Below are 27,950 nucleotides of genomic sequence, written 5' to 3'. Positions count from 1 at the left end.
GATCGCGACTCAGCTGATCAAAGGTTGTTCTCACAGCTGGTTTGGTGCGCAGTGAGAGAGCGCTAAAGACGTGTTTTTACAGCTGGTCGGTGCGCTGTTGAGAACGCTCAAGAGCTGTCTTTACAGCTGGTAAGAGGGCGCCCTCTATGAGTGTGAGAGCACACGACAGGCTTGCACTGTTCCTGTCTGTGTGCCGCAGTCATCTCCACTTTGTGCTTCAGCACATAAAAGAGAGCAGATTCTTTAAAAGAGCAACATGGGTGTGAGTTTGCATCTTTTTCAAGATGACATTCCGCCCATGTGTTTCTGGATGTGGTCAATTTCTATCTCCGGTTCATGGTCTTTATCGTTGTCTCTTGTGTTTGGGTGTTAAACATGCTGAGGCAGCGTTTGTGGATGCGTCATGTTCCCACTGTCTGAACATGACCATCGTGGTGTTGAGATCAAGACTTCATTTCCTTAAACGAGGCAAAGTCCCTTTGGTGATTCCCCAATCTAACTCCTCTGGTGGAAATCAGAAGAGGGCTACTTTGGCTAATCCCATGAGTGATCTGAGGATCACAGTGTTGGCCAACTCGATGAGTGAAAGACCTCCTCGGGCCTAACACTGCTCTGTTCCACCACTGCCAGTGGAGCTTCTATCAGGGTGCACTGGTTCTTCCCGTGGGGTGCCAGCCATCTCCTTCAGGGCTCCACCAGAGGATAGTATGTTGATTGCTGCATCGGAAGGTGAGCGTATGTCATCTGAGGATGAAGATTCGGCTGTGCTGGCCCCTTCGGGTGTGACAGCATTGCCAAGTCCAACCCAGAATTGGCTGCGACGCTTTCCCAGGCTGCCGCAAGTGTTGGGCTCGAGTGGAATGCCTTTCTTCCTGGAATTGCATGAGGAGGTGACTAGATTGTGGACGGCACCTTTAACTGCCAAAAGCAGGTCTGGTCCCTCCTCACTACCCTTGATGGCGGGGCAACGAAAGGGTTACGTGGGCATCCCCCCAGTGGAGCGGTTGGTTGCGATGCAACTGTGTCCTAAGACTACTAACACTTGGCGGGGTAACCCCATGCTCCCCTCCCTGGCCTGTAGGTTCTCGTCCTCACTTGCGGACAAGGCCTACAAAGCCTGTGGAGAAGCTGCTTTCGCTTTGCATGCCATGGTACTCCTGCAGGTCCACCAGGCCAAAGTGCTTATGGAGATGCGCAAGGGTGGTACCGACTTAGTTCTGCAGGAGCTGCGCACAGTGCGTGATGCTATGCCTCGCCACTCTTGCTCCCCGCTGAAAAAGGAGGTGAGGAAGACTGTGTGCGATGCTATGAAGCCTCGCCGCTCTCGTCCCCTCCTTCACTCGCCAGTGGACAGCAGGGTACGGCTCGAGAACGCCACCAGGCTTTCTCACACACCCTCTTCAGTTTCAGGTCTGTAGACGGGATCCTCAGCTACATTGGCATATCAATTACCTCGAGTTGCTTGCAGTACGTCTTACGCTGGGCCACTTCAAGGTGCCACTACAGCACAAACATGTACTGGTCCATACGGACAGGACTGCGTTGCGTCCATCAACCGTCAGGGTGGACTACACTCCCGTCGCATGTCGCAACTCGCCCACCATCTCCTCCTATGGAGTCAGAAGCATGTGAAGTTGCTTTGTGCCATTCATATCCCTGGTGTGCTCAATAGTGCAGCTGACGAGCTCTCACAACAGCCTGCGCTTCTGGGAGAGTGGTGACTGCATCCCCAGGTGGTCCAGCTGATATGGGACCTCATCAGAGCAGCACAGGTAGACCTGTTTGCCTCTCCAGACTCAACCCATTGCCAGTTGTTCTATTCTCTGACCGACAGCTGGTCCCGGGAGAGTGGTGACTGCATCCCCAGGTGGTCCAGCTGATATGGGACCTCATCAGAGCCGCACAGGTAGACCTGTTTGCCTATCTGGACTCGACCCATTGTCAGTTGTTCAATTCTCTGACCGACAGCTGGTCCTGGGACCTACGCATGTATGCGTTTCCCCCAGTGAGACTTCTAGCACAGACACTGAGCAAAGTCAGGGAGGACGAGGAACAGGTCCTATTAGTTGCGCCGTACTGGCCCAATGGGACCTGGTTCCCAGAACTGATGCTCCTCGCAACAGCACCTCGCTGGCCCATCCCTCTGAGGAAGGACCTACCAGCATCCAGACCTCTGGAAACTCCATGTTTGGTCCCTGGACGGGACGCGGAGGTTCTAGGTGACCTACCCCAGTCGGTGGTAGACACCATCACTTCTGCTAGAGCCCCTCTACAAGGTGCCTCTATGCATTGAAGTGGAACCTGTTTGTCGAATGGTGCTCTTCTCGCTGGGAAGACCCCTGAAGATACTCGATCAGAACTCTGCTTTCCTTCCTGCAAGATGGGTTGGCGCGAAGGCTGTCTCCCTCCATCCTCAAGGTGTATGTTGCTGCAATTGCTGCACATCACGATGCACTTGAAGGTAAGTCTCTAGGAAAGCATGGTCTGATCGTCAGGTTCCTTAGTAGGGGTTCAAGAAGGTTAAACTCTCCTTGTCTGCACCCCATACCCTCTTGTGACCTATCTCTGGTGCTCAGGGCACTTCAGAGGCCTCCCTTTGAGCCTTTACAGTCAGTGGAATTGAAGATCCTGTCAGTTAAGACAGTCCTCCTTTTAGCATTGGCCTCGATCAAGAGGGTAAGGGACCTGCAGGCATTTTCGGTTGAAGAATCGTGCCTGGAGTTTGGACCGGCTGACTCTCACGTGATCCTGAGACCCCGGTTCGTATATGTGCCCAAGGTTCCTACCACCCCATTTAGGGACCAGGTAGTGAACCTGCAAGCGCTGCCCCCAGAGGAAGCAGACCCTGCCCTAGCTTCTCTGTCCCGTCCGCGCTCTGCGGTGCTATGTGGACAGAACGCGAAGCTTCAGGACCTCAGAGCAGCTCTTCGTCTATTACGGAGGCCAGCAGAAGGGAAAGGCTGTCTCCAAGCAGAGGATGCTATTGTCTTGGCGTACCAATCCCAAGGCACGCCTTGCCCATTCGGGTTGTGAGAACACTCAACTAGGAGTGTTGCTTCCTCTTGGGCGCTGGCTCAAGGTGCCTCGCTGACAGATATCTGTATAGCTGCGGGCTGGGCGACACCTAACACGTTCCCTAGATTTTATAGCATGTAGAGCCAGTTTCCTCCCATATACTCGCCTCCAGCAGCCAGTAGCATGAGGAAATCGCTCAAGTGTCGGCTTGCTGTGCCATTCTCGCTGTCTGGCCAGATACGTGCACTCATTGCTCCAGTTGGTTAACCAGTACGGCTAATCCAGTGAGTTCCTCCATCACCCTCCGGCAGTCAGACGTGGCAGAGCGTCTGGCACCAGGCCTAACACTCGTATGCTGTAGGAACCTGTGCTAGGCTGGATGATGACTCTTTCAGCATAATCGTCTCCGCCCCATAGGTAAGCAGGGGTTTAAGGAAGCTTATGCAGGGTGCTGGATGGGGCCAGCAGCATGGCGCTTTGTTAGGGATCCCAATTCGTCAGTCACAACCGACATGACGTAGTAGTGACCGACTGAAGGATTATGTATGGTAACCCTCATTCCCTGAAGGAGGAAACAGAGACGTCATGTCCTGTCGCCATACCAGCTGTTCCTTTGCTGCGACTGGGTCACCGACTCGCCCTCTCAACAAAAAGCGGTCTGAGGCATGCACCCACTTCCATATTTATACTTACACCAGGTGGGCGGGGCGCGGGATGCAAAGTTTGCATGGCAATATGCATTGGCTCGTTTAGTTACACTTGAAGAGGATTTGTCTCCCTGGCGTGATCCCAATTCGTCGGTCATGACCGACGTGACGTCTCCATTCCCTCCTTCAGGGAAAAAGGGTTATCATACGTAACAAGATATTTTACCTGCCGCTATTATTTAAGCTCCTATGTGAGGACTTTTATTTTGATGTTTCTACAAGCACCGCATGTTGGGTAACAGGAAGTAGCGAGCTCATGGCGTAGCGAACACTCTGTTTATGTTGCATCTGATTTGATCCTTCTTTTAAACCCTGTCGAAAGCGATGGCTGTTTATTTGAATCATTCATCTGCCTAGTATATATTGTGGGAGTTTGTTTAGTTTAAACTAGTGAAGGTGAAATGAAGCTTTGCAAAGCACCGAGGCTTCCCACTCAAGTGTATCGTAAAAAGGTTAGTTACTCAAAGCTTTTCAAAACGGTGCTCACTAACAACATCTTGTGGTCAAAAGGTCGAAAAAGCTGCCTTTGCGTCCCAGACGACCTAGCCATTTTTGGACTGTTTCATGTAATAAATCAGTTTCTGCTATGAAAAGCGTATAAAACAATAAAAATAATTAGTCTATATAAAAAATCTTTCACGTGTCATTTTACTTACACAATTTGAATAAATGAGTCTGTGAATAAATTTCTGGGAAAAAAATAGGCAAGCTTAGGCATGTATTATCAAAATATACAAAGATTATCATAGAATGGTCAGTTGAGGTACTTATGAACTGGGAATAAATACAAACTGAATATGCACAAAACTACAGATGTAAATATTTATTCGTATTATGATTCTTATCAAAAAAGCAAATGACACTTGACACCTGTGCAAGGTTTCACGTTATTTGAATCAGAATACAGAGCAGTCAAGTGGTTGTGTGCGAAAACGAAGCTTCGGATGTCACAGATTATGTGGTAATGGAAAAATTAATCAAGCTCTGGTACAGTGCTTCACTGTGAGATGTTTTGTTTTTTTGATACAAGCTTTAAAGCTTCGGTGTCAAATGTCACATCACTAGTTTAAACGTGATATAATCAAAGATGTTTATGTTATTGGTGATTGGCTCTAGCACGCTGTATTTGTTAATGCTTCTAACCTGAGTTAGCGATGTATCTATATACATTTTACTTCTTACACTGTTAATTAGTATGGTGTCATTTTGATTATAATAAGTTTTCCATATTTCTTCCATGTCGTTTACAGTTTTACTATGTTTAATGGCCGTTGAGTTTGCCTGTGTAAACCACTCATTCCGTGAATGTGTGTATATGTGTGTACATACATTCACATTTATATGGGAACATGTATGTGCAATATATGTACACAATAAAAGATAAAACTTTATGAATATTACATTGTAATGCTATTTTTGTTTTCATTTCTAAATATTTTATGTGTATCAATATATAGCCATACATGGTCAATGCATATATTGCAGTACAGTATATTGAAAAATATAGGTACTAGTTTGTGTATTATGTATTATGTAATGTATTGCATTATATTTCGCAGTATATTCCAATATATTTTTATTCTGTAAGGGTGGCCAGTCTCACAAGGCTCACACACAATCACTCCTATGGACAAATTAGCATCTCCAGTTCACCTATGCTGCATGTCTTTTTTGGATTGTGTGGGAAACGGCAGCACCCAGAGGAATCCCACGCAGACATGGAGAGAATCTGCGGGAAATTAACAGTTGCATAAAATATTGTATGAAAAAGAGCATTTTTTTTTTTTTTAATGTTCTAAACTTCTGCACCAGAACACAGAAGCCATCAGACAGATAGAGACCCTGTTTATGTCAGTCTGACATACGTATATGTGAACATAAGCAGACAAATCTCAAGTTAATTTACAAAGATACCAAATTTCTCCTTATCTCTAGCTTTAAAGGTTCCAAGGTTGATTAACAACACCCTTTCCTGTTTATCAGTTTGTGCTGGGTACAGAAAATAGGAGTGATAAGTGCACAGACAATTAAGTAGTCTATTTCCCCTAATATTTGTCGACAACCATCTGCTTAACTGATCTCCCCTCACTTTAATTAAAAGGAATTTCCATCTGGTTGAGGTCATTACAGCAAAGGCAGTGGATCTGGGAGAAGGGTTTGTTATGATTTCAGCACTTCTTCTGCCCCCACCCCCTTAATTCTCCCCTCTGTCACACAATCCTTTTTGCCACACAGGATCCTCTCTGTTACACTACCTGTTACTGTGTCTTGAAAAGAATAACCATTCATCTGAATTTATAGTAATGCTTTAGATTTTTTGTAAATATGTACACCTGCAAGTCAAGCAAGCCCCTCAAAGCTGGCACCCTGTGGTCATGCATGTTGGTTTGATTGGCTGAAGGATCAATACAGCTGTTTACAGTCTCTCCCTCTCCTTACCTTTGTCTTTCCTCTAATTTAGGGTTCCCAAACCATAGATAAGATCCTTAGTGTGTCTGCTGTGCTTGCATCTTGGCCCTGATCTCTGCTCTCCATCACTGTCCATTGATGTTTTTTCTTACTCTCTTTCCTCCTGTCTCTTCTTTCTGTTTGCTAGAAGAAGCCGCATACCTCCACAGTTTTATACAAGACCGATGGCTTGTCAATAGCATTAGCCAGCATTGCAGGCCTCACTGGTGTAGAACAGAATCAATACCATTCACTTAAAATCTAATATGTTGACATGCCCATCTTTGGCCAAGCTTGTGTTACCAAAAATTAGTTTGTACAAAGAATGAGGGGTAAAAGGCTCCCTTAGTATAGTTCTGAAGAGTTTTATTCTTTGTTTAGATTTATTATTCCTCTTTCTGAAACTGATTATTAATTAGTTTCTATTGGTTTTGAAATGAGACACTCAGCTCACTAATGCTTCTTAAACATATGGCACAGATGACATATGTCTCACTTTAGTTGGCCTATTTTCTCACCAATTACTGCATTAATTTAAAATCAATTAGCATTCGAAGGATATTATTTGTTCTATGTGGGCTGAGTGTGTATGTCAATATGAGGAAAAAAGAATAGAAGACAACCCTTTATGGCACCATTGCTTTCATTTGCAACAAAGATGACTAACAGTTTTCTAGCCAATAATCTGTTAAATGCAATCACAATTATTTCATTTCTATTCTAAAATCTGTTACAGAAAACAGTCCAGGGTCTTCACAATGCCTACCTTTAAGTCTGACTTTATCATTAGACAATGGTGGTGGCATATATGGCAGATGGGTCCTCCTGTGGCTGTCAGTCTTGATGAAGTGCTTCATAGAGTAATTCTTTGGAGAGGATTGCTAATTATGATGGTCTTGCTGAACAGACAGCTTCTTTCAAGCTTTCAGAGCAACTCTCTCTTTCTCTCTCTCTCTCTCTCTCAATCTCTACCTTAGCATATTCACTGAGAAAAATGACACTAACACATTTTATCAGTCTCTTTAAAATACATAATAAATTAGCAGTAAAAAACTATTGTAAGCAAACTATAAACAAATCACAGCATGTTTTTATTTTTTTTTCCCCTGTAAACTTTTCAGTATATCTGTTGAATAAAACAAAAGCCATAATCAGCCCCTCATACACAGCTGATTTCTACTACTAAATTGTAATGCTACACAGTCTTCACAGCAGTCTGACATAGGCATAATTACTGAGGCTGTATTGAATCACTTGTTACACAAACCTTGACCTCCTTGCTGACTGTTCACAACACATTCTGTTCTATAGTGAAAGAGTCAGGCTTGGGCTTGATGTATTGGTTGTGCTCAATCGATGCTGTCTCATTGGGAACACAGTAAGTTATGTTGCAGGTCTGCTGGATCCCAGCAGTTCTGTGTCCCTTGTGTGGACCTGTCATCCTTGTGGCAGTGGATGGAATGGAGGAAAAAAATCTTTAACAACCTTTGGATAATCAATAGCCTCAGTTCTATTATTCAACCATGTATTGACAGACACTGAATGAGAATGCAACGAGTGACAAAGAGCAAATGGGGCTGGACTCAAGTGCACTCTCTCACGACATGCATTATGCTCCTGTTTGCATTGTTACTTTAAAAAGTGATCCACTACAGTTCAAATTACATTATTTGGTATAGCACTTTGATATGATCAGTGTCAACATGTTTTTACATTAACTTATGTTAAAGCAATTTCAACTTTTTTGACAAATTATACAAGATTCAAGTATTTTTTTTAAGTCAGTGTAATATAATTTAAATTACTTATTCAGTCAAGTTGAACTTAAAAATTTAAGGCAGCCGGTTTTCTTTTTCTTTTTTTTTCTTTTTTACAGTTTAAGGGACATCCTCATTTGTAAAAACAAAAAAAATATGAAAAAAGGTAAATAAAGGTTTAAAAAGCTGCAAAAATGAGACTTAAGCCCTGACATAAGCCATACATTCACTCTCCTCCCTTACAATGACTTATTCTGCTATACTAAACTATATAAACTGCTATACTGTACATATAAACAAAGTTTTAAATGAATTTCACATAGATATTATTTAAGTAATATATTTGACACAACTAATGTGTTTGTAACCTTAGTAACTAATCTGATTACAAGAAATTATCATGTTCCATACAGTATTATTGAAATATAAAAATACACTAAAAGTCAATAATAATGTCACCAAATAAAACTTAAGTAGAATAATCTTAATCCAGCCAAACACAATGCTAACAGTATATACACAAGCTTTCATCTGTCATTTCATTTAGTTTAGTTAGCTTTTGCCAACTACCTGTCTCCTACTGCACAATGGCACAAAAACGCAACAAAGCAGATATTGATTGCACATCATTTGCAGTACCATAATATGTCAAACATGCCAGAAATTATTGTTGTATTCCACATAAAATTTTGTTGTTTCCAAAATGTTCAAGAAATCTATGCTTATTTAAAATTGAATTTATTAGTAAAAAAAAAAAAAAAAGCAATTTCTGATGTGGTTTCATAATGTTCTAAATTGCAAGTGTGCAAAGACTCTATATGTCTGTTCCAAAAGAATAAAATACTTCAACGTGCCAGTGACTCATAAATCTTTAATATAAAATTGTACAAGAGTTCTGATTTGTACAAAAAAACACTTTATACGCCAAAACCATATGCATTTGATGTCAAAAAAAAAAAAAAAAAGTTATGAAAAAAAAAAAGGTTATGATACAAAATGTTCCAAAATTAAAATTCAAGGAGGACATCATACGGTCTCATGAGGGAAAAAACAAACAAACAAACAAACAAAAAATAGACCTAAAGTAGCATTTTTAAGCTATCAATATCACCCTTTGTAAGTCAAAATGTGAACTTCTTCAGATGTGGATGTACTTTTCCTCAGTGGCCAACAAGGACAATCAAACAAGACAACTGCACCAAACATCACATTAGATCAAAAGAAAAGTTCAACAAAATAATTCAGACTTATTTCTCATTGTTTGTGGTTGCACAACACAGAATATATTATACTAGGACTGAATTATGTATTATGGATTTTTTTTTTTCCCCCTTTGAATCATTATACTTTATATAATTGATCACGCTGATCAGAATGCTCCTCTGTATTTGACATTACAATGGATATTTTTGTTGGACGTAAGTCTTCTATTCTGCAGTTTCAATTCAGTTTGATCTTATTTTTGTACTATATTACTCCATGCCCTCGAAGAAACAATGTTAACACAGCAAACTTACAGATCGCCTTTGCAAGATATTGCATTCAATGTTAATGGTCTGTGATGGCTCTGTCCTCAGAGCTGCAATGAAATATTTAAAGCTCACTCAGACTCTTTTAGCCAATGGCTTCATGGTAAAAGCCTAACTCTGTGGGGACAATGTAGGACAGTAATGACTGCCCAATCCTGCTGTGCACTGGAGATCTTTTCTCATACCTCTCTCCTGTTAAATGATTGACCATTTCCCTTCCTTTATGTATTACTTGGCCATTTACTGTACTGCCTGATTTTTCAATGTACAAATTTTTAAAACCATCAGATAAATTTGATTCTATCAGAACCACAGTGTGTAAGTATTCAGGGAATCAGATTTGGAAGTAATTTTCTTTCTCTTGGTAGATTACCTTTGTATCCATGCTGTGTGTCTCTCTAGAAGTCTTTGGTTCAACTGTCTGAAAAGTATGGAGCCATGAGGTTGATAACTTCCTTCACTTTGTGATATCACAATACCCATCTATACATATGTTTATATAATCAATATAATAATAATAATAATAATAATTATTATTATTATTATTATTTGGGTTTAAAATAACGCACCAGCCTTTTTCAGTCCTAAAAATGCTTTCTGTTTTGAGGTGAACAGGTCATAATGTTTCTGTCATCTTATTGACCAGTTATTGGGGCAATAGTTACAAAAGTAACTCAAAAACATTGTTTTTGAGGCAGTCAAATGCCTTTGAGGTGGTATTATTTCATAGCCCTTTCAGATAGCAGGAAAGTAAAACTTTGCTGCATGTGCTCAATGTTCCCCTCATATGGAATAAACAGGCAATTACAATTCCTTCTTCTGTGTTGTGTGCCATCCACTGAAGTGTACACTGTTAGCCAGTGTCCCTATAAAACCACCCACGGTGGCAGCAGTTGTAATGGAGGTAGGAAGTAGCGGGTAGAGTGGCGGCAGAGCAGGAGAAAACAGTGGAGGAAAAGAAAAGATAAAACCAGTAAAAGAGCTATGGGTCTCTCCATGATGTAGTTTTGTCACCAACATTCACTGAATCACTGAATTTATTGAATTGCCACAGGTCAGTGGTGGAAATACCTCCAGGTTCTGTGTATCAGTACATTTTAATTATACACACTGATGATGTCACTGCTGATACAGTTCATACCTTCTATCTGCTCTTTTTCTCAGAAAACAACAGCAAGGCTACTATCATAGCACATAAAGGAGGGAGCAAATAGTCTTTGTCCAACATTAATAACCTTCTGAACTGCATGGAGTTCCAGTATTGTAAATTACATTTCATTCATTCATAATTATCTTTCAATTCATTTATTCCAATTGACAGCAACAGACATCAAAGGGCTATTTTGCATTCAATTAATTATTATAAACAAATAACTAGAAATAAATACTCATATCTACATACCCTCTAACTGGTTCAAATTTAATAGTGCTTTCTTCTTTGTCTTGTTATTGTGTGGCCAATAGACAATGCATGCCATGAACAAGATAAAGATAAAAAAATTCCAACAGTAAATTAATGTCTGGAAGTAATGCATTGGAGGAAATAGCAAACTACTGTAAGTTGTTTTCAATGTCATTTCTTTTCATTGGGATTTGGAATGTTGTCTTTGATTTCATCACAGTTTAGAGCCTCTCTCTTGTGGCACTCTGAAATGTCAATTTAGTTTTTATATGTTAAAACTGCTCAAATTTATAGAGACAAAATAAATTACAGGACACATACTAACTCTTTTAAAGTAATACTACATGCAGTAGAAAGATTCTCTACCTAACCTCTGGGCTAGTTCAGCCTTTAACCATACACTTATACTCTTCAAATGTTTACTCTTCAAATGTTATGATCAGAGTCAGTAATACTTATTTACTGCATTCAAATGATATACCTGAAACACTTACTAAATGGGATGAATACTGAGTTTAATCATGTCAAATGAGATTACTCTCATATAAAGATCTGGCACGTTTCTGTTAAAGGTACAGTAATTACCATTTGGCACTGCATCCTTAAAAATGTCCTTTTAATGTTGGACAACCATCATTGTAAAGTGTTATCCTTGTAATAGTATTACAAGTCCCACTAGTATTGCAAATTGCCTTTTTTTTTATTTCTTTTTTTATTTATTTTTTATTTATTTATTTTTTTGTATTTTTTACTAAAGCTATAAACATGAGAAAATAAAAAAAGTACTTTGTTAGAGCTAAAGCATGCCAGCTCCATCTGTATATCTAACAGGTAGATAAAACAAGTCACAAGTCACATATTTTACTTTTTTTCTTTTCTAAAACATTTTTTTTAAAGCCAATATATATGAATCAAGCTAGGCAGATGCTACTTTGTCTTGCTTACCTTACCTAATTAAAATGAAAGTATTACAGTAAAATAAAAAGAAAAACAAATGAACAAAAATATCAACCAACCATCAATACAACTGTTTCACACCAAAGCCCCTGACAACATTATTTACATATTTAAGCCAGTCATGCTTTTGTATGGGATTCTTTTAAAAGCTATCATTACACAAATGCAAGATTTTTTTTTTTTCCATTATCAATTCCGCAGGCAAGAGTCACAAATAAGAGATTGAGAAGAAGTTTGTGTCAGGGATTTAGGGATTCATGTTGTTATACTGTGTGTTCAGTCCTTTGCTTCCAAAAACGGAAATGTCAAAAGGGCACAATTCTGCTCTAACTTTTCATACTTGAAAAGACGTTTGAGAGAAACAATGCTATTTTTATAGCAATATGGGGTTGTTGTGGGGAATGGAGAGGGGTTGTTGAGTGGATGTTGTGTGGATTGATCTAATCAATCATTGTATAAGGGGGCATTTTTGTGTAGGTTGGGGTTCTGGCTATGCCTGTTTCTGCTTCTCACAGAAGAAAACATCATGTTACAGCCAGGTATTTTGCATTTGTGCATTTCACGCAGGTGGACAGTCTTGTAGTGCACCCGAAGGGTCCCTTTGTTGCTGTACAGTTTGTGGCAGATGGTGCAAAGTATGCCTCCTGTACCATTACCTCCACTGGATGCCAAGACGGATGGTGAGAAGGAAGGGTCACAGCGCAGAAACCCCTCCTCTGTGCCTCCTTCTCTTCCTTCCTTCCTGGCCTCTTCCCCATCCTTTCCCTCCCTTGCTAGTCTCTGAGCCCCAGTACTAGGGTTGCAGTCCTCAGTGTCACTAGCACCCTCCAGGTCATCCAGCAGGATGCCATCATCGCTGCCCTCATCAGACTCCTGTGAGGATTGCACACTGCCACTTGACTGTACGCTAGAGGCAGTGCTCAGGTCCAGCACCATGTAGTCATCATTGGGGCCATGGCAATAGCCGTTGCTGTGTGAGTATTCTCTAGAGACTGGGGATCTCATTCCCTCGTGTCCTCTGCCTCGTGGTGGTCCACTGGCAGCAATTCCCACCCCCTCCAGTCCCAGGTGGTGGTCAGTATAGATCTTTGATAAGAACTCAGCACGCAGCTCTTTAGGCAAAGTCGTAAGCTGGGGGTCCAGGACAATGTCATCCAGCTCTTTGGTCAGTAGTTTGCGGTGCAGGTTGATGTTGGAGCTATGTCTGTAGGGAAGAGAGAACAGGGTTCCTGTAGCAATTTATTTGAACTGAAAACATATAAATATCTGCAAGCATACAACATACATACAAACAACAACAGTGCTAAATTAACCATGTTTTCACAGTAACCTTGACAGACTCTCTGTTTGTTTTCCTTTCAGTAAATTTAAACTAAATATACATCTGAATATTCTGTACAACACTGATTGTGCTAATATTTTGCAGTAAAATTGTTACTGCAAGATCTCCAATTAATAGGGCTGGAACAACGCGTCGAAGTAATGCCACGGTTTATGTTCATCCCTGATCCCTTATCATGTTTCACACAACACAAAACTTTAGAGCAGATGCTAATGGCTAGTATGGCAGCTCTGCTTAATACGAGCCTGCATATTTTCAAGACTCACAACTACATTCAGCGACAGTATCAAAAATGACGATATCCATAATATTGGGAAGTTTTATCACAATAGACATTGTTATTAAATAAATGAGTCCAATCGAGGTGAAAGTTCATCCATCAGATATTTTAAACTACCAACAAGGACTTTAAATGCTTAGTAACCGAGTTTGTTTGAGCCGTGTGCCTCCCAGCTCATATTCACTGCAGCTCCAGTGGATCTGTGAATGAACGAAAATCATTTCTTCGTCTCCGTGAGTAAACTAAACCTGTAATGTTTATACAGTTCACTGTGGCTCTCACATTATATGACATGGCAGACAACTAGTTGTCCAGTGCGGTTCCATTCATTTGGCACGGGTTTGTCGATTAGGCGGTTGTGAGTCCTGAAAATGTGTGTTAGTTCAGTTATAGAATGGGGTTGTTACACACGTAAAAAACAAAATGCTATATGAACACTACTGTATTCTACACAGCGGCACTGCCATACTAGCCATTAGCATCTGCTCTAGAGTTTTGTTTTGTGTGAAACATGACAGGGGATTAGGGATAAACATAAACAGTTTATAATCAAGTTAATCAATTATGTCGACGCATAGTTCCAGCCCTACCAATTACATGTTAATTTTATAACACCAATCTATCACATTTCCTGCACTGTCATGCTTTTGAGTGACTGCATGAATGTGTTCAAGCACACTACTTTCTGACACAGCAGAGAGTTCAATAACTCTGACACAGCTTAGACAGTATCCTGCTAAAGTGTTTACTCCTGTCAGCATGTCTGCAGGCATGCACAAATGCAATTGACTCTGACTCAATTAAATACTCCACCACACTGAATGGGAGTTTATCAATTGATTCGAGCTGTGGTAATGCAATAATAGAGAGAAACTTGATAGCATATTAACTCTGACTTGGATAGCATTAGCACATTTACTCACTCCTGAAGGTAGTTTAATCGAGACCCATAAGGATATTGTTCATTTAAGCTTCACTTTAATAAAGATGGGCTTTCTCTCACCCCAATCCAGGATCACATAACACATAGCAAGAGAAAGTGACTTTGCACCAATTAATCTAAACCTTGATTTGTTTCTTACAACTTGATCTGCCTCTAGACAACTGCTCAAAAGTCCCTCAAATATGAGACTATGTAATATGTCAATCCTCATTAAGTTTTAAACTAACAACTGAACAAATATCCTGGTGTCATGAAAAACACTGCAATATTGGCTAGTACATGTAGTAACAAAACCAAAAAAAACAAAAAAACAAACAAACAAAAAAAAAAACACCAAGATATGTGTGTGCACTGAGCCTCTGTGGGTGCCACACTACAATTGCTTACTACAATTTCTGTCTAACATTAATAGTAATGTAGATAAAATAAAATAAAATAAAAAAGACCACAGGGATCCCAGGCCATGCAAAAGGGTTAAAAGTAACTTAAATTGTCACCTAAACATGACTCGTCACTGATAAATGGATTGTACAATGTATTGTAGAGCTTACCAGCAGTGCCATGGTTGATGCAGTCAAAAAGGGTCCCTTTTCTTTAATTATTTAGTTCCCTATCCGACATTCTCCTGCAAGAAGTAAAAATAAATTCAATAGAGGGACCCTTTCTGTTGATATTATGTATATTAGGAGTGGACCACCAAAGCATCATCAACATTCAAGAGAACAGCATACTGGTTAACTGTGGTGGTCAACTGATAAGCATATGAGAATACACGTGTGTAAACATGACCATTACTGTATTTTGTTTGTATTTATACAATATCAGACCAGTTCAATTCTGATAAGAAACAATTAACTATTTTAAATGATATCTTAAAATTAAGGGGACAACTAGTTTTATTTTGAATAATTCACAGCAATTATTTAGAGCTTGTTCATTGTGACTGAATTTTTTATTTATTTATTTATTTTTTGCAGTTGATGATGCTTAAGTCGGCGGCTCCTTTTGCAGCATGTGACCATACCTCAAAATTGCACCCTCACACTGCTCATAAGCTCTAAGCTGACATGAGCTAAGCTAACTAACTGGCAACACACACACACACACACACACACACACGCACACGCACGTTGGGTTTCCATGTTTTATGTGGACATTCTAAAGACATAATGATTTTTATACAGTACAAACTATATATTCTATCACCTAACCATCATAGAAAACTCTGCATTTTTACATAAAAAACCAAACAAACAAACAAACAAAAAAAACAATTAGTATGATTTATTAGCTGTTTTCCTCATGGGGACCAAAAAATGTCCCTACAAGGACAAGGATTTTAGATATTGCCATCTCTGTGGGGACATTTTGTCCCCATAATGTAGGGTTTACCAGGACCACACATGCACATGCTGTATTCATGGTTATACAATACGATATGATTATTGTCTTTACTAAAAGAGGGCTAAATTTATGCTAAGATAAGTCCCTGTAAAGTGGCTTGACACAGTTTCCTGTGATGTGTTGACATTCATGTGTCCAGAAGTGTGACACCGAAGGGCCTTATTTAGGCAATAGTGTCACAGTTTATGTCACAGCCCGGTAAGGCTGCACTTGACAGTTTGTACCATAAATAAGCAATGAAGACACAATTTAATTCTGAAGGACCTTTACCTCAATTTGAGTCAAATTTTAAATTATTTGCATCTCAAAGCTACTGTTATATCTATAGGCAACCTTTTGATTAGATTTTTTTTTTTCATTTGTTTACATCAAAATAGTATAGCAAGGACAGAGCACAGTTACAGTTGTGTCGCTTTTGCTTGTTTTCCAAAATGAATAAACTCCAGCCACTTCCTTTGCAAATAAAGTAAATAAAACATGCACGTTTGAACAGCTAAATACACACAGATGACCCATGATTTGCTATACTTCAAGCGAAATCGAAGAACAAACTAATGTGATGTCATTTAAAACAAAATCAGACCAAAATGAAATTTGTTTGGAGTTCATTTTGGGAGTTCGAAACAGCTTGCCAAAGCAAAGTTTACAGAAAAGCTGGTAAACGCCTTTGTACTACCATTTGTCCATGGTAATTAAGTAATAGGTAGGTGTGTGCGAATGCTCCGCCTTCTTTCACTTGGAAATCTTTTCCAGTTCATTTCCATCGAGGTCAGACGCAAGTAAAAAAAAACATGAACACCCTGGAGAGCTGCTTTATAGTAGAAAATGAAGTTGTACTTCTGATGAAATGAGACACTGACAGTTTTTCATGTTTAATACGGTAAAGCTGCTTGATTTTAAGCAATCTATTGTATAAAGTGCTATATAAGTAAACGTGACGTGACTTTACTAGAGTGCTGAATTGCAGAGCTCGTGCAAACATATCCACGTTGCTATTATCAGATGCTTTTTTTATGCTGTATTAAAAAATGCGTTTTCTCAATTTTGTTGTGTATATTTTGTTATTTTGTGGAAAATTTTCATCTAAACACCGCTCTCAGCAGAGTGGGCGGCGTCGGATGTTCGCTAACAGTATATCGCTGGTCGCGTATTTTGAACTTTGTTTTAACCCTAAGCGAAGAACGAAAAAGAACTTCACCGTGAGTATATCGGGGCCTTTAGTCAGGAGACCTTGTTCAAGAGAGCATTCGATTGGACACATTTTCGGGATCCCTGTCCCCAAAAGAGAGAGACTGTAAATTTTAAATGTGTATAATTTAAGCATATTTTTTCAATGTTCAGAAATATAGTTCGGTCTCATTTTGGTTTATGTGGTTGTGCTTTATGAGTAGTTGTGTTACTGCCACAGCCACAATGTTATACATATTTGATGAAGTTTGCATCATTCATTCTGCTACTTTACTGTTTATTACTGTGAAGGTGCTTTGAAACAATTTCTATTGTATAAAGCGCTATAAAAATTAAGGTGATGACATTTCATACACCCACACATATGTTGGTACACCTATCATTATTAGGACATTCCATAGGTGTAATAGTTTTTTATACTGATCTAATGATCCCCTAACCTAGCGTTTATCAACCGAGGTGTTCGGAGAACATCAGGGGGCGCTGGAAGCAATATCTTCGAAAGGGGGCATTTAGGGCAAATAAATGACAAATATTTACGATGAAAATTGTAACTACTTGCTAAAGAAAATGGTCTGCAACATTATAACAATGTCTACACCGGCATGGCCTTCTACACATCACAGCGAATGTTCCAAATGCATTTGTCCATTTGTCAGTAGCACAAGCGCGCAAATTGAGTACATCAGAAATAGAACGTAGCATCTGTGTACTGTCGGTGACTTGACACACGTCCATAGAATCACTTATTTTAATGGGTTCTATGTAATTTGGACACGACGTGTCGCACCGTTCATGTCTGATGTAGAGTGTAACCTACTAGTTTACACCAATGTGACTAGAATCGATGGTATTAAGACCATTTCCATAGCAACAACTATTTGCTTGTATTTCTGTCAGCTTTCTGTAGCGCAGCTGCCGAACTTCCAATGAAAACAACTTAAAGCAGAGATAGGCAACGTCGGCCTTAGAGTGCTGCTGTCCAGCATCAATAGCAGAGGGTAATTTAAAAATACTACTGTTATTGTGTCTCAAAATGTAGTTTTAAGAGATTTTCAGGCGAGAATGTAGTTGTTTAAAGCTCAAATCTGTGGTTTATTTATAAAGATAGCGTCTATTTAAAAATTTGATCTGAAGTTTTCGGAATTGTGAGATCCAGGCAATCACCGGGAGCTCAGCGCTCATGTACTCTGAAAAATAGCCATACCTCGGCTAGTCCTTCTGGTGTTTGCCGCTTGCTCGGATGTCTCTGTAGTGGTTAAAACATGAGATATAATTACACCATATCTACACTGGACGCGAACGGTGCAACGCGACACGTCAAAAGACAATAGAACCCATTATAATCAGTGATATTGTCTACAGTGGATGTGGTGTGGCGTGGCGCGACACAACAAATTCCCGACGGTAAAAGTTCTATTTCTGATGTAGTCCATTTGCTTTGCAACAGTCGGTTTGTTGCGTTCAGTGTAGACAGCTTTTAGCTGTTGGGGCAAGGTGCGATGCGATGCGATGCGATGCGACGCGACAACAGTCGCATCTGGTGTAGACATGGTGTTAGTCTTGTGTATATCTAACTGGCAATCTTTGGTCTCATGAATCTATAATTTGTTCCCGGGCAAATCGTTTTGGCTGAGGGCAAAGTGAAGTTTCATTACTTTATATATTTATTTAACTTTACCATTGTAGAGCGCTGACTTTGTACGTTTGATTGAATTGTTTGCTTGTCTTTATTTCTTATTGATCATTAAAACTGACTTTTAACAAAAAGAGACAGGGCTGTTTCATGTCATATTTCATTTTATTATAAGCTACATACAGTGAAGATAATCATACGATAATCAAACTCCATGTAAACTTGCCTCATAGACGTGAAAAATATATCTATAGAAAACGAAATGTCTACTTTTCAATGAACCAATTGGAATGAAAATATTTTTTGGTTATGCAATCTATTTTCAACGCACATATAGGTGCGTCCACTACTGCAGAGATGACGAGTCAGCATTGTCAACTTTATCACTGCAGCAGAAAATACAGAAAACACTAGTTTATCAATTAATTAATAAAATGTTAAAGTAGTCTCCTTGCTGTTTTTCCCCAACACATTCATAATCATTACTTCTGCTGGTGCGCTGTGGCAAGCTTTATGCATGTGCTTAAATGCTAATTAGGCTATGTAGGCATTAAAGGCTCATTATTATGATTTATATGGTTTATTGAACGTGCGATTAGTCGACTAATGCTTAAAATGAACCACTACTAGTTGACCAGAAAAATCTTTGGTCGAGGGCAGCCCAACTTGGTATCAAGAAATGCCAAAAACAATCCTGAAGACATTGTTTAGCTTGTTCAGGTGTGTTTGATTAGGATTGGAGCTAAACTCTGCAGAGGATTGTTGCATGAAGCTAGTTGGACAAACTGAGTTTCAGAGTAGGTTTGGAGTTGACAAATCCATATAAATGCAACTTAAAACCTGAATAAAACCTGCTCCGGAGCAGGTTAGCCGTGTAGCGTAAATTACCATAGCAACGAAACTCGCTAAAAACCAATCCACCTTCATAAGCCTGAAAAAACAGAGTTTGCTCAAACTAATCTTGAACTTACCCGGGTAGAAACTGAAACTGACTGTGCAACAGGCCACAGGACAGTGGCACTCTTGGACCAATGTTGCCTATCCCTACTTAGAGCGTCTAGCATTGTAACACAGTATAAAAACAATATGCTTTTTCTTGTTCTTGTTTTTCATTGGAAAAAATAATATGAATGCTTCTTGTTTGCTGACTGGCTGAATTTTGTGATAATCTATGTAATCAAAGTTTCAATGCCAAATGTCTAAAGCAACACTCTTTAGCAACACGCTTTTTTGCTCCTTAGAATCTAAAGATAATGCTATTTCATCTATCTAGTCAAATGAAATATGTTATGTTGCTTTCAGTGACATGCTTTTTAAATGATATAGGTGAATAATAATAATAATAATAATAAAAATAATTAAAGCTGCAAGCAGTGATGAAAGGGCCCTCGCACCCGGGCTCACTGCCACCCGGTGGCCTTAGGAATACTGTGAACAGTGGGCGATAGTCATTTAAGTGGATAAATAGAGGAGAAATATGGCAAAGTCATTTTGATGCACCACAGTTCCTGCTGCCAACAGGTGGCGCTTTGACTATAACTGAATATTGCCATGTAGATGTCTTCAGGCCAGGACTATTATCAAACATGTGAAGTTTGGGGCAGATTGGACATTGTATGCCTGAGTTACAAGAACTTCCTGTTTCGTGGCATTAATCGCATACTTTAGCACTTAGCCAAGTGTTGCATGATTTAACGTGTTTCTAGCATGTTTGGTACTTCATGGCATATACAAATGTGTTTTTCTAGGAGTGAATTACAGTGCAAAGCATGCCATTTCCTGTTGCCAGCAGGTGCCGCTATGACTAACTGAATATTGGCATATAGATGTCTTCAGTCCAGGACTCTTCTCAAACGTGAAGTTTGGGGCATATCGGACACTGTATGTCTGAGTTACAGCAGCTTCCTCTTTCATGGTGAAACATCAGAATTTGTCAGTCCGTCATGGACACACCCTTCAATGAAAACTCAAGATCTTCACAATTTAACATCGCTAAGGCCTTAAGATTAGACAGACCAAATATGATGTTGATCTGGTTAAATCTCTACAAGGAGTTAATCACAGTGTAAAACATGTAATTTCCTGTTGCCCGCAGGTGGCGCTATGACTGTAACTGAATATTGGCATGTAGATATCTTCAGGCCAGGACTCTTATCAAACATGTGAAGATATGGGCATATCGGACACTGCATGCCCGAGTTACAACAATTTCCTCTTCATGGTGAAACATTGACATTTGTCAGGCCACCACGGATACACCCTTCAGTGAAAACTCTAGATCTTCGCAATTTAACATCACAAAGGCCTGTAGATTAGACTGACAACATATGATGTTGATTTGATTAAAGCTCTAGAAGGAGTTCATTAAAGTACAATGTCTGGAAATGGCAAAATTTTAGCAGTTTTTGCAGAGAAAATTCAAAATATCTCACTTCCTGTTTGTTTTTCAGATTTTGCCCAGGGAGTTTTTTGTAGGTATTGGGCTGTTACATGTGTCTACCGAATTCCATACCGGTACGTGAAACGTAGCATGAATTGAAATTTTGTAGGTGGCGCTATCGAGCCATTTTGCCACAACTAATTCTGAAACCCATATCAGATGTAAATTTTCACCACTTCTGACGCGTGTGCAAAGTTTCTTGTGTTTTCGAGCATGTTTAGGCCTTCAAAAATGCAATTCATTTCGGAGAAGAAGAATAATTGACTGAGCAATTACAATAGGGTCCACTCGGGCCCTAATAATATACACCAAAATATATATTATAAATAAAAATATATAATATAACACCACAGATCAAAAGTTTTGGGTTGGTAAGTTTTTTTTTTTATGTTTTGAAAAAAGACTGATGCTCACCACTAGATTTACTTAATCAAAAATACAGTAAACACAGTAATATTGTGAAATATTGCCAAAGGCTACAGCACTGAAAATCAACAATACTATGCTTAAACTAAATGTAAATAAATTTATTACACTTATTGTTGAATCAATTTAATGGATCCTTGCTAAATTAAATTATTGGTTTCTTTTTTTAATCAAAAAAAAAAAAAAAAAAAAATTCTACTGACCCCAAACATTTGAATGGTAGTGTAGATAAAATAATAGGCCTTATTATAATAAACACAGAATAATAATCAACATTAATATTCAGGGAAGACAGTTAGACACATTTTATTTGATGGGGAGTGGTATGGAACCTAGATAATGGGTAAGGGGGCGCTGGCCCAAAAAGGTTGCGAACCACTGCCCTAACCCTACTCCTAAACATAACCCTCAAAGAAAACTTTCTGCATTTTTTACATTTTTTATTAAAAAAATTGTTCAGTATGTTTATTTACCGATTTGAATTATGAGGGCATCGGCATGTCCTCATAATGTAGGGGGCGTGACCTAAAACCTGAATAAACACCACAATTGGTGTGACTTTGGATGCTTATAATGTACAGTAGGAACACCAGAACACAATCAGAACACACACACAGATTTAATGGAACCAAGCACGCAGTACATTTCACTTAGTTTATTTTGACTAAAAATAGTTAAACACAAAGCCCAAGCCCTAACACTCCATGGTAGAGAGTCTACCCTTTCATTTATCAGGTTAAGCCTTTCTGCCTCATTTCCTTCTCCCCTGCAACCTCATTTCAGGCCACAACTAAGTTATGCCCCTCAGTCCCCTCCTCCATCCCCCAACACCTCCTCTGCTCTCTCTCCCTCCCTTCCGACCTCTAATGTAGCAGCCAAACCAATTTGCCCAAAGCTTGAGGCAGCCTCTCCTGAGAATCCTTTTTTTTTTTTTTTTTTTTTTTTTTTACTCTGCAGAGGAGGAGAGAGGTATGGCTCTTAATGTGTCTTGTCCTAAGAATGTTAATCATCTTTAGGATTTGATGGCCCTTTCGGTTCCTGCCAAGTGTGCACATTTGTGAAATGAGTTGTAATACTCAATTGCAAAGGGAAAGAGAGTCACATTAGATGATGAGGTGCTTTGTTTTGTATTTATCTTTTCCTCTAATGTGCAGTGGGCAGCTGAATATCAGATCACTTTCTCTATGTCAAAGCCATCATCGCAGTAGCTAAGAATGTTCAACTAACACAAATGACAAAGTTTGGAGTCATAGTTTGGAGTTCTGAATTCTCTAACATCATATGTCTCAACGCCACAGGAAGAGAGGGGAGGAATGGGAAGATAGAATTAACCTTCACTCTCCCTAACCACAGCTGGCTTGTGTGAGGTGAGACTGTAGACTGAATATTAGCACACCATGGGAATCTGGAGGCAGGCAAACTCTCAGGGTCATCATCAATCAGCAAGCGAGGAAAACGTAAGACAATAAGGGGAAAGAAAGAAAAAAAAATATATATATATATATATATATATATATATATATGCTCACCCTTTACAATAAATTTGCAATCATTTACATCCATGCAACTCATACTAAATAAAAAAAAAAAAAAATCACTATTCAAAAATCAACATTCTGCCTCTTGGCTACAAACAACAACAACAACAACAAATGTTGTGTACCTACTGTAGTAATATTCGGCCACATCCCTGATACACACTTCTTTTTTTTTATCATAATTGAATCCTTAAGTCAATGTTTATTCATTTTAAAGAGGAGATGGATACTTGTTTGAGAACTGAACAGGATGTAATTTATCAAATTGACTTCCTACTCAGGGATGTCAACAGCTCATTTCAAAATCAGTGTGGAAAAGTCTTTTAACACTGAATTTAGATGCCACATTAGCATTTGTTATTTGAATTTTAAAGCCATCTATGTTCAAACTGATATTCTACATTTTTTTAGTAATTTCAGGTCGTGATTTAGGCCTATACATTTTAAATAGAATGTTGGTAGATAAGATTGAATGTGAGTTTATAAAGTAGTATTCAAATTATTAAATTACTTAAATTCTAAGTTGTAAATTATTTTAAAACATTAAATTATTGAATTAATTTTTAATGAACAAAATTGGTAATGTAAGACAATGATACATATGTTATCATTTTGCAGTGTAAGATTACAGTTAACACCTTTAAACATTAAAGACATGTATTCAATTCAGTAAATAATTGAAACAAATCACAACAAACTGGCCAATCACAGATGGGTGATTATATAGAGTATGAACTAATGATCACTTTTTTATTTGTTAAACACAATCCAGAATCCACTAAATACACACTACTTCATTATAAAGAAAAAAACAACATATTAATATAATACTGCAGAGTAATTTTTAAAAATCTAAACATGTTATTAAAAAAAAAAACAAATGACAAATTACTATTTGTATTCTTATAAAATAGATACAACAGAAGATAGACTTTTAATAAACTTTCAGTGTGCAAAACTATGATTATATTAAATGCTTTAAAACAGAGCGGCATAAACCGCTTGGCTTATGTGCATCCCGGGTGCAGAATTCTGTGCTTAAAGCAACATAGAGTCACAGTGAGCAGTGCTGAGTGCGCATTGTAAAGTTCTCGTCACAAAGTGAAAATGACGAGCGCACAAATCCTAGTGTATGTCTGTCCAACAATTTATTGAACATTTGTTTCTTCACAGTTTTAAATTCTAGTTATTGTGCGTTTGATGCCAATTCATAATCCTTGTGCTGTGTGATCTAACAGACCCGGTAGCGAGTACGACATAGTTTAGAAACAGCAATAAACTCCAGCAAAAAAAAAGTCATTTTATGCAAATTCACAGCCCTTTATCTACAGATCAAACATAATAACGAGAATATATCATTTTGGAGAGAGTTTTATAGTGCTCACTGTTGTAACCGGATGAGGTGCGCTGTTTAAATGCTGAACGCAGAATGATTGACAGCCGCAGCAGAGGGAAGACAAGTTTCCGTGAACTTGATGTAAATATTCTTCTGTCCCTCACATTAAGCTATGGAATGGCTTCAAATGACTTTGAATATTTTGCACGAAAACTTAATTGGTGCTTGTCTATTTCTTTTGGTCCTTGACTCCCCCTTGTGCCATAGGCCTATAAAAGAGCGCAATTATCACGGTTGTCTGAAACAACCACAGTTAGACGGTTATTTAATTATCGTGACAGGCCTACTCTCTACTCTTCGTTGTCCTACAGTCACCAGTGATGTTTACACTGTACTGGGAACAGGGCTGGGAACAGGTGCCACCCTTCATAGGAACTCAACAAATGCAGATGCAGGGAAGATATCGGGGGTGGGTACAACTTCATTTTCATTAGTAATTTCCAGTAAAGTGGAATGAACACATACACACACACACAATTGTGGGGACATTCCATAGGGGTAATGGTTTTTATACTGTACAAACCGTATTTTCTATTACCCTACAGTACCCCTACCCCTAAACCTACCCATCACAGAAAACTGTGCACATTTTTACTTTCTCAAAAAAACTCATTCTGTATGATTTATAAGCCTTTTGAAAAATAGGGACATGGGGTTATGTCCTCATAAGTCACCCTCTCCTTGTAATACTTATGTCATACCCATGTCATTATACAAATTTGTGTCCTGATATGTCACAAAAACGCGTGCACACACACACACACAAACACACACACACACGTTGGGTTTTCATGTTTTATGGGGACAATCGATAGACATAATGGATTTTTATACTATACAAATTGTATATTTTATCCCCTAAACCTACCCATCACAGAAAACTTTCTGCACGTTTACATTTTCAAAAAAAACACCACTAATGATTTATAAGCTGTTTTCCTCATGGGGACCAAAAATGTCCCCACAAGGTAAAAGATTTCTGGTATTGCCATCCTTGTTGGGACATTTTGTCCCTATAATGTAGGGAATATCTGAACCACACACACACACACACTCGTACTTAGCTATCTAAATGGGGACAATGCATAGACTTATATAGATTTTTTATATTCAGCTACTTATATAACCTAACCCTAAAATCACCAGAAACATTCTGCATTTTTACAATTTAGAAAAGAAAAAAAAAAAAAAAACAAGGAACAAAACCTGCATTTACTTAAAGGATTAGTTCACTTTCAAATAAAAATTACCCAAAGCTTTACTCACCCTCAAGCCATCCTAGGTGTATATGACTTTCTTCTTTCTGACGAACGCAATCATATAAATATTCATAAATATCCTGACGCATCCGAGCTTTATAATGGCAGTGTGCGTTACCAAACGAGTATGAGCTGAAGAAAGTGCATTCAGCATAAACATATTCCACACGGCTCCGGAGGGTTAATAAAGGCCTTTTGAAGTGAAGCGATGCATTTATTTAAAAAAAAATTATCCATATTTAACAAGTTATGAAGTAATATATCTAGCTTCCACCAGACCGCCTTCCATATTCAAATTACGAAAAAAACGGACTGGCGTCGCATCAGTTCCGTAAGTTGCATAGGTAAGGCGTAGGATGTACAGCGTAAGCTTTTTGAAGAATACGGAAGGCAGTCTGGCAGAAGCTGTATATTTTACTTCATAACTTGTTAAATATGGATTTTTTTTTTTTTTTTTTTTAAACACAAACGCATCGCTTTGCTTCAAAAGGCCTTTATTAACCCTCCGGAGCCGTGTGGAATATGTATGATGGATGGATGTGGATGAAGACACTTTCTTTAGCTCATACTTGTTTGGTAACGCATACTGCCATTATAAAGCTCAGATCCATCAGGATATTTATTAATATTTCTATGATTGTGTTCGTCAGAAAAAAGAAAGTCACACAAATACACACCTAGGATGGCTTGAGGGTGAGTAAAGCTTGGGCTAATTTCCTTTTGAAAGTGAACTAATCCTTTAATTTTTATGCCATTTTTAGAAATGAAAATACACTCAAAAGGAGGTTTTGGGGGGGTTTTGTCAGGTTTACTTCACTTCTGGTTACAAATTTGTTCTCAAAATATGGTTAAGTAGGTAAGGTACACACACACACACAAATGCAAATTAACATGCCTTCAATCATTTGTTATCTAAATAAAACGGTAACTTGTGACCAGAGAGGGTGAGAAGAGACAGGCTCTTATCTCTCCTTCCTCTGGAGTGAATGAGATGGATGAGGTCTCTTTTTTTTTCTCTTTAGAGTGATTGACTGTGTCTAGATGGCTCTTTCTGACATGTACTGCTCCTCTGGCAACAAAATAATGATAGATGCTCTTGTCTCACTGCACAATGGGGAATGTTGGACTTGAGATGGATTAATAATTGAATGTGCATGTCTATCAAGCTTTTTTATATTTCTTTATTTTGATACAGATGTACAGTATATTCTTACTATGGACTTCCTTGAGGTGGAGCAGTTTTTAAAGATTACATGCATTGACCTACATTGTGAGTATGTAAGAAGGTCACTAAATGAAACCAATTTGTTTAACTTTCTGCTAAATGATATTAGTAGTGACTTTTATGTCACTAATGGTGTGGCTGACTTTTATTTACTGCCCATTGTCATCCTGGAATATGGCAGTGATGTGTCTTCCTACATGGTTGTTTAACCCCCTGGTCCTCTTCGTTTAGGGGTCACACTTGGCTCCTTCGCGGTCAAAAGTGACCGAAGCCTTGAAATGTAACTTTTTTTTTTTTTTTTTTTTTTACTTAAGGAAAACCAATGTAATATATTTTTGTTCAATAATATTTTTTTGATTATTATTTAAAAATTTGAGGGTATTTTGTTTTACCATGCAATATTTATACAACTTTTATTAGCTATTTTTCCCCATTGACATTAATACACATTTTTTTCTAACAATTCTTTTTAATTATTTTTCAATTAAAGCAGTATTCCATGTTAAAATAGAGACAAGGTATTTAAAATCCAATTTTTGAAGGTAGATTAGTGCTATCTGGTGAGAGTAAAAAAAGAAAAAAAAATATGTAATGCCATGGTGTAACCGCTAGATTCCTATATAGTTCTATATAAAGGTGCTTATAAATTATCTAGTGTATTTATACTTAGACATTCTCAAAGACTACTTTTTGTCAAGGTTTGATCTGGGTCTAATCTGATTTCAACCTCTTTTGGCTAACTTTTGGCTAAATTTTACCACACCAGTTCATTTGGGTGTATAATAGTGAAAAAAATGTGTATAATGACATGGGTATGGGTATCACACTGGTAATACGACGTAAACATGAAATATGAGGACATTTTATGAGCTATTTAAAATAGCTTTAAAAACATACTAATGTTTTATTAAAAATGTAAAAATGCAGAATGTTTTCTGTGATGGGTAGGTTTAGGGGTAGGGGTAGTGTAGGGGGATAGAATGTACAGTTTGTACAGTATTACGCCTATAGAATGTCCTCACTTTGATAGCAAAACAAACCTGTGTGTGTCTGCGTGT

General features: G+C 38.5%; 1 protein-coding gene across 5 annotated transcripts in view; it reads right to left on the bottom strand.

Annotated features, from left to right (window-relative positions):
- Positions 1–8,771: 8,771 nt before the first annotated feature.
- The window catches only part of bnc2 (basonuclin 2), a 230,218-nt gene continuing 211,039 nt past the window's right edge, over positions 8,772–27,950 (bottom strand). For 4 of the 5 annotated variants that reach the window (XM_051896193.1, XM_051896184.1, XM_051896164.1 and 1 more), the window contains one exon: positions 8,772–13,019. In XM_051896193.1, the coding sequence (XP_051752153.1) occupies positions 12,260–13,019 (760 nt within the window). In that variant the 3' untranslated portion in view covers positions 8,772–12,259. Of the gene's footprint in view, positions 13,020–14,931; positions 15,006–27,950 lie in introns of all 5 variants that reach the window. The other variant, XM_051896201.1, reaches the window with a different exon arrangement.

This window comes from Ctenopharyngodon idella, chromosome 1, assembly GCF_019924925.1.
Source record: "Ctenopharyngodon idella isolate HZGC_01 chromosome 1, HZGC01, whole genome shotgun sequence".
NCBI classification, from domain to species: Eukaryota; Metazoa; Chordata; class Actinopteri; order Cypriniformes; family Xenocyprididae; genus Ctenopharyngodon; species Ctenopharyngodon idella.
The sequence above is the reverse complement of the archived record's forward strand: the minus strand, read 5'-3'. Positions and strand labels throughout refer to the sequence as shown.